This window comes from Eriocheir sinensis, unplaced genomic scaffold (genome assembly GCF_024679095.1).
Source record: "Eriocheir sinensis breed Jianghai 21 unplaced genomic scaffold, ASM2467909v1 Scaffold1257, whole genome shotgun sequence".
NCBI classification, from domain to species: domain Eukaryota; kingdom Metazoa; phylum Arthropoda; class Malacostraca; order Decapoda; family Varunidae; genus Eriocheir; species Eriocheir sinensis.
In genome coordinates, this window is record NW_026110581.1 from 12501 (window position 1) to 20000 (window position 7500).

Below are 7500 nucleotides of genomic sequence, written 5' to 3' on the forward strand. Positions count from 1 at the left end.
CAGCAGAAATAGAACGGTCAGAAAGGAAACTGGAGATAAATGTACAGAGAGATGGATAGAAACCGTCGGAGGGTAGTTTGGAAAGAAAAGATGTGTGCCAGACCCTATCAAATGCTTTTGATATGTCCAGCGCAATAGCAAGGGTTTCACCGAAACGGCTAAGAGAGGATCACCAAGGGTCAGTTTGGAAGCCAAAGAGATCACCAGTAGAATCTCCCTTGCGGAACCCATACTGACGATCAGATAAAAGGCCAGAAGTGGAAAGGTGCTTTTGAATCTTCCGGTTAAGGATTGATTCAAAAGCTTTAGATAGACAAGAAACTAAAGCTATAGGACGGTAGTTTGAAGGATTGGAACGGTCACCCTTCTTAGGCACAGGCTGTATGAAGGCCTACTTCCAGCAGGAAGGAGAGATAGATGTTGACAGGCAGAGGTGAAAGAGTTTGACCAGGCAGGGTGTCAGCAGAGAGGCACAGTTTTTAAGGACAATAGATGGCGCTCCATCAGGTCCATAAGCCTTATGAGAGTTGAGGCCAGAGAGGGCATAGAAAACATCATTCTTAAGAATCTTAAAAACAGGCATAAAGGAGTCAGAAGATGGATGAGTAGGAGGAATATGCCCAGAATCGTCCAGAGTGGAGCTTTTAGAAAAAGTTTAGGAGAAGAGTTCAGCCTCAGAGATAGATTAGACGGCGGTGTTGCCGTTAGGACTAAAGAGAGGAGGGAAAGATTAAGAAGTGAAGTTGGAGGAGATGTTTTTGGCTAGATGCCAAAAAGTCCCGGGAAGAATTAGAGAAAGCAAGGTTTTGGCATTTTCTATCAATGAAGGAGTTTTTGGTAAGTTGGAGAATAGCTTTGGCATGATTCCGGGCAGAAATGTAAATATTATGGTTAGCGGGAGTTCGAAGTCTATGTTACCTTTTGTGAGCTGCCTCTCTATCTTTGACAGCACGAGAACAAGCGTGATTAAACCAAGGCTTTTTAGCATGAGGAGTAGAGAAAGAACGAGGAATGTATGCCTCCATTCCAGAGACAATCACCTCTGTGATGCGCTGAGCACACACAGAGGGGTCTCTATACTGGAAGCAATAATCATTCCACGGGAAATCGGAAAAGTACATTATCAGGTCGTCCCACCGAGCTCAAGCAAAATGCCATAAGCATCGCCTCTTCGGTGGGTCCAGAGGATGTACAGGAGCGATAGGACAGGATATAGAAATAAGGTTGTGATCGGAGGAGCCCAACGGAGAGATCAGTTTGACTGAGAAAGCAGAAGGATTAGCGGTAAGGAAGAGGTCTAGTATGTTGGGCCTGTCTCCAAGACGGTCGGGAATACGAGTAGGGTGCTGAACCAACTGCTCTAGGTCATTGTGGAGAGCAAAGTTGTAGGCTTGTTCACCAAGCTGGTCAGTGAAAGAGGATGAAAGCCAAAGCTTGTGGTTAACATTGAAATCTCCCAAGATGGAGATTTTAACGAAGGGAGACTGGGTCAATATGTGCTCCACTCTAGAGTTCAAGTAGTCAAAGAATTTTACATAGTTAGTAGAGATAGGTGAGAGATAAACAGCACAGATGTATTTAGTAATAGAATGACAATGAAGTCTTAGCCAGATGGTGGAAAATTCTGCAGAGTCAAGGTCGTTTGCACGAGAACAAGTGATGTCGATGGGTACGAAGGCTCAACATCCAGCTTTGGATTAAAATTTAGGATAGAGATGGTTTTGGATCCTTCTTTTCTTGTATTTAATTCCTACATTTTATTTTATTTGCATCAACTTGTATTAAAACAACTGTTTTATCACTCATTAATTACTCCATAAATCATCTCACCATCTCGTATCCCTGGTAGCGTGATCCGGCTTAAGTTGTTATTGGAGACTGGTGTTCGGGGATAAACAAGGGAAAAAGAAAATATACATTTATTTAAAATGAAATGAAAGTAGCTGCCTTACGCAATATTCTATGCTCAGACGATCATAACACTCTGGCATATTCAACAATGGATACAACTTATGACAAACGACATGTCTTAAACATAATACTACAATATGTGCTCAGTTGTTGCCAATAATAATAACACTCGTTATTCCACAAGCAATGGTTTGTTTCTCTCTGCTTACATCACAATAATTAAGTACTCTCCTCACAAATCCTAATAACACATTCCTATAGTATAATCTACTACAATTTCACGGAAGCACCAAATTATACCACACGCAGTGGCCTCTACCTTTGTTCTACATGGCAATAAAATAATCACAATCCTGTCCCACTCACAATCCTACTACACCTCTTCTCACATTATAATCCCCAGGACAAAACAGTCGGTTTCCCTTAGATTCTCGAATTTCTACTCACGATTAAGATCACAACAGCCATTCTCAGCTGAGTGAGTAGCAGCACTGCTTGAAGCGAGTGCAAGGCTCGGTCTGCCCATGCCACTGTTGTTTAGGTCATTTTTCCTTGCTTGAAGCGGAACTACATCCTTGACACGCCGTCATTTTCTACATAACCAGTAGCCAATACTTCCTGTCAACAACCACTGGCTCGCTCATTATGTTGTATCGTTTACTTCTCCTGGCATTCGTGGTTCACTCTTAAGACACTCCGACAGTGACTTCGCTGTTCAGTTATTCACTTATAGCGTTTCGTCACACTGCACGTGACAGTTAGAGTGTTCTGAATGGTTATCCACACCTTCTGACCACGCCTACTGGGTATCTGTTTCCTGTATGTGGGTCTGAGTATTTTCCGTAACCTCTCTTAGTAGTGTTAGCGCTTATCAGATGTTTACGACTTGTATATCTGACTAATTACTTTCCTTCCCTCTCCTATCATATTTACAATTCTTGTCTCAACATCTTCCTCCGGTATTTGCCTCTGATTGGGGTCACTATTAATTAACTGTGGAGTTATGGTCTTCTGGGTCCCGCCAATAGTAGAACTGAACAGAGTAGAGATTGCTGTCAGTAGCCTCAGAAATCTGTGTTTCGGTGAGGAAGAGAAGATGAAGTTTAGAGAAGGAGAGATGGTGCTCCACAGAATGAAAATTAGAATTAAGACCGCGAATGTTGCAGAAATTGATAAGAAAGAGGTTCGAGGAGTTATCGAGACACTTCTCAGGTCGGCAGCCAGAAGGGGAGTCCTCCCTGGGGGAATTTGTACCCCCCCCCCCCCCCAGGAGGAGAGTCCGAGGCAGGATGAAGGTACGCCATTTTGAAATTTGAATCTTGTGAAAAGGTGTGTATGTTGTGTGAATGTAGTGTGGTGTGGATAGAAAGAGGATCTGCCTTTAGAGAGCATGCTGAACTACTCTCCGGTGTTGGTGAGACGATAGGGAAACGGTTATTGAGGACATGGGAAGGGTCTTCCTTGCTCTACTGACAGACCTTGCACACCCAGCGCTCTTCTAGGCCTTCGTCTCATTCTCACCCTATTCACTTCAGCCTTCCACACTCTTTTCGTCAAACGTTCCTCACCCATTTTTACCATGTGCCCATACCAACTCAGCACCCTCTGATCCACCTTTTCAAACAGCTTTCTCACCACTTCCGTTCTCTACCTCACGTCCTCATTTCTCACTCTGTCCATTCTCGTTACACCTTCCATACTCCTCAGGCACCTCATCTCAAACACATCCAACCTCTTCTTCTCGTTCTGTCTAACATTCCACGTTTCGGTCCCATACAGAGCTGTGGGCACAACTACTCCCTCATACAGCCTTCTCTTTGCATTCATTCCTAAGGCTCTGTTGCTCAATACACTCTTCATTCCACTCATACATTTACTTGCTTCTTTCACTCTGTTTCCAACCTCCACATCCACACTCCCATTTACTGCTACATGCGACCCCAGATACTTGAAGCTCTCAACTTCCTCCAGCAGCTCCCCATTCAGCCTCACACTCATTCTGCCACCATCAGCATCCCTTACACATCTCATAACCTTGCTTTTTCCCGCATTCACTTTCAACTTTCTTCTTTCACACACTCTGCCAAACTCTGTCACCAGATTTTGTAGGCCCTCCTCACACTCTGCCACAAGGACAGTGTCATCCGCAAATAACAACTGGCTTATCTTCCACTCCCTTTCATTTTCACGCACCAGTGCCAAGCCCTCACCTTGCAGTCTTGCATTCATTTCCCTCACTACTCCATCCATGTACACGTTAAACAGCCACAGTGACATCACACAACCTTGCCGCAACCCCACATTCACCTCGAACCAATCCCTCTCACCTTTACCAACTCTCACACATGCCCTACTATTCCTATAAAAGCGTTTCACTGCAGACAATAACCTACCTCCTATTCCATACATCCGCATTACACTCCATAATGCCTCCCTATCAACTCTATCATAGGCTTTCTCCAGGTCCATAAAGGCCAAGAGCACTTCCTTACCTTTACCTAAATACTTCTCGCAGGACTGCCTCACCGCTTGTTTGAAGGAGAAGCTTGTCATAGGAGTACTTTACAGACCGCCCAACCTTAACAAGGATAGTGGCGTCAAGAAAGTAAGCAGCTGCAAAGGATTAGGGGAGTGAGATCAGAAGTAGGTCAGGACCCAGAGCAGGGAGGGCCGTTAATCTCTGGTGAGGTCACTAGTCAGGTCATTAGCTTGGAGGGTGAGTACAATAGTCTGGTCATGGAGATTAAACTAGGGCAGCAACAGTTTATACCTCACAGGGAAGTCAGGTCACCAGGTAATTACCCGCGATGGATGAGAGACAGGCTAAAAACTGAAATAGGAAGGAAAAGAGGACTATAGTTAGAATCAAGAGAGGGGGAGACTCACCTATGGGACAGTTACAACGATTTAGCTAAAACAGTAAAGAAGAACACGCGTATAGCAAAACGTAGTTATGAGATTAAAAATGCCAGGGAAGCAGAGAGGAATCCGAAGGATTTCTTTCAACTTTATAAGACCAAGGTTAGGGATAAGATAGGGCCGCTTAAGTCAGGAGAATCACTGCTAGATACAGATGAGGAAATGAGTGAGGCGTTAAACAGATACTTCTTAACTGTATATACCGAAGAAGGATTAGACGATATACCTCAAGGAGAACAGATCTTCAGGGGAGAAGAGGTGGAAAGATTTACCGTCATCAACGTAAGTAGGGAGGTCGTGATTAGACAGATAGATAGACTCAAAGTTACTAAGGCGCCATGGACAGATGAAATTTTTCCCAGGGTATTAAAATAATGTAAAGTTGAAATCAGTGGGCAGCTAACAGAAGTTTTTAGAAAGTCGATAGACACAGGGGTGGTGCCTGTTTCATGGAGGCAGGTACACGTTATTCCAATATTTAAGAAAGGAGACAAATCTTCAATTCAAAATTATAGGCCGATCAGTTTGACGACAGTTATAGGTAAAATGCTTGAGCCAATAACAGCAGATAGTATTAGGGACCATATTGACAGACATAATTTAATTCACGACTCACAGCATGGGTTTAGGAAAGTCGTGCCTCACTAGTCTTTTATCCTTTTACAATAGAGTATACGAGGCAGCTGACAATGATGAGAGTTACAATGTAGTTTATCTTGATATTAGTAAGGTCTTCGATAAGGTACCCCACCAGAGACTGTTAAATAAAGTCAGGGCTCATGAAATAGGAGGGAAGGCTTATGATTGGACTAGGGCGTGGATTTGCGACAGGAAACAGAGGGCTACCATTAACGGTAAAAAATCCGAATGCGGTAATGTTACCAGTGGGGTTCAACAAGGTTTAGTTTTAGCCCCGCTTTTATTCATTACCTACATCTATGATATAGACAATGGGATAACTTGTGACATAGTTAAATCTGCGGATGACACTAAAATGGGACACACAATTAGGACAAGGGAGGATGCTAGAGCACTGCAGGAGGATCTCAATAAACTGTCAGCTTGGTCAGATAAATGGCAGATGAATTTTAGCATCACCAAGTGTAGAATACTAAGTGTAGGATCACGCAATCCATTACACGGGTATAGTTTAGACTCCACAGCGTGTGGAGTGTGAAAGAGATTTGGGAGTGTTAATGAACTCTGACCTAAAACTAAGGAAGCAATGTATTAGTGCGAGATATAGGGCTAACAGGGTATTAGACTTTATTAACAGGACGGTAACCAACAAAAGTGCAGAGGTCATCCTCAGATTCTATTTAGAGTTAGCTAGGCCACACTTAGATTATATTGTCCAGATTTGGTGACAACACTACAGAATGGACATCAACTTGCTAGAATCAGTTCAGAGGAGGAAGACCAAGATGATTCAGGGACTGAGGAACCTCCCATATCAAGATAGGCTGAAACATCTCAATTTACATTCCATAGACAAACGAAGAGTGTGGGGAGATCTGATACAATTCTTGAAATGGGTCAACGATTACAACAAAGGCGATATAAGTAAAGTACTAAGAACTAGACAGCAGGATAGAACACGCAGTAATGGATTTAAATTAGAAAAGTATACATGTAGGAGGGAAATAGGCAAGCATTAGTTTAGTAATAGGGTGGTGGGGAAATGGAATAGACTCGGCAATCACATAGTGAGTGCAGGGACGATAACTCGTTTAAGAATAGCCTGGATACCTACATGGACGAGGATGACCGGTGGGAGTGTGTGTGTGGGGGGGGGGGGGATATGGAGCTGCCCTGATTAGGCAGTTAGGCCTCTTGCTGTCTCCCCATGTTCTTATGTTCTTATGTTCAAGCACCTGATCCATGTATCCTCTGCCGCTCCTAACCCCACACTGCTCCTCACCAACCATACAATCTGTCCCGCATCGGTCCCTATCAATCAATACTCTCCCATACACCTTGCCAACCACGCTCAACAAACTGATACCCCTAAAACTACCACACTCACACTTATCACCTTTAAATTTGTACAGTGGCACTACACATTCACTCTTCCACTCCAAGGGGACGGCCCCCTCTGTGAAACACTCGTTGAACAGCCTCACCAGCCACTACACAATTTATATATATATATATATATATATATATATATATATATATATATATATATATATATATATATATATATATATATATATATATATATATATATATATATATATATATATATATATATATATATATATATATATATATGTATGTATGTTAAACAAAGAAGGCAGCTCAAGGGCACACAAAAAGAAAGCAATAATAAAAAAAGCCCGCTACACGCTGCTCCTAAAAAAGAATCATAAGAGGTGGCCGAAAAAGAGGTCAATTTCGGGGGGAGAGGTGTCCTGACACCCTTTTCTTGAAAGAGTTCAAGTCGTAGGCAGGAGGAAATACAGATGAAGAAAGAATGTTCCAGAGTTTACCATTGAAGGGGATGAAAGAATGGAGATGCTGGTTAACTTTTGCATAAGGGGTTTTAACAGTATAGGGATGAGCATGAGTAGAAAGTCGTGTGCAGCGGGGTCGCGGGAGGGGGGGGAGACATGCAGTTAGCAATTTCAGAAGAGCAGTCAGCATCAAAATATCAATAGAAGATAGAAA

The 7500-nt window shown here is 42.9% G+C and overlaps 1 protein-coding gene across 1 annotated transcript in view; it reads left to right on the forward strand.

The window, feature by feature from the left end:
• Positions 1 to 4020, forward strand: part of LOC126989646 (ankyrin-1-like) — a gene marked incomplete at its 5' end in the record, with an annotated part of 6049 nt that extends 2029 nt beyond the window's left edge. Inside the window, one exon of the mRNA XM_050848247.1 lies at positions 3856 to 4020. Coding sequence (XP_050704204.1) covers positions 3856 to 4020 — 165 coding nt within the window. The remainder of the gene's footprint in view (positions 1 to 3855) is intronic.
• Positions 4021 to 7500: the final 3480 nt, after the last annotated feature.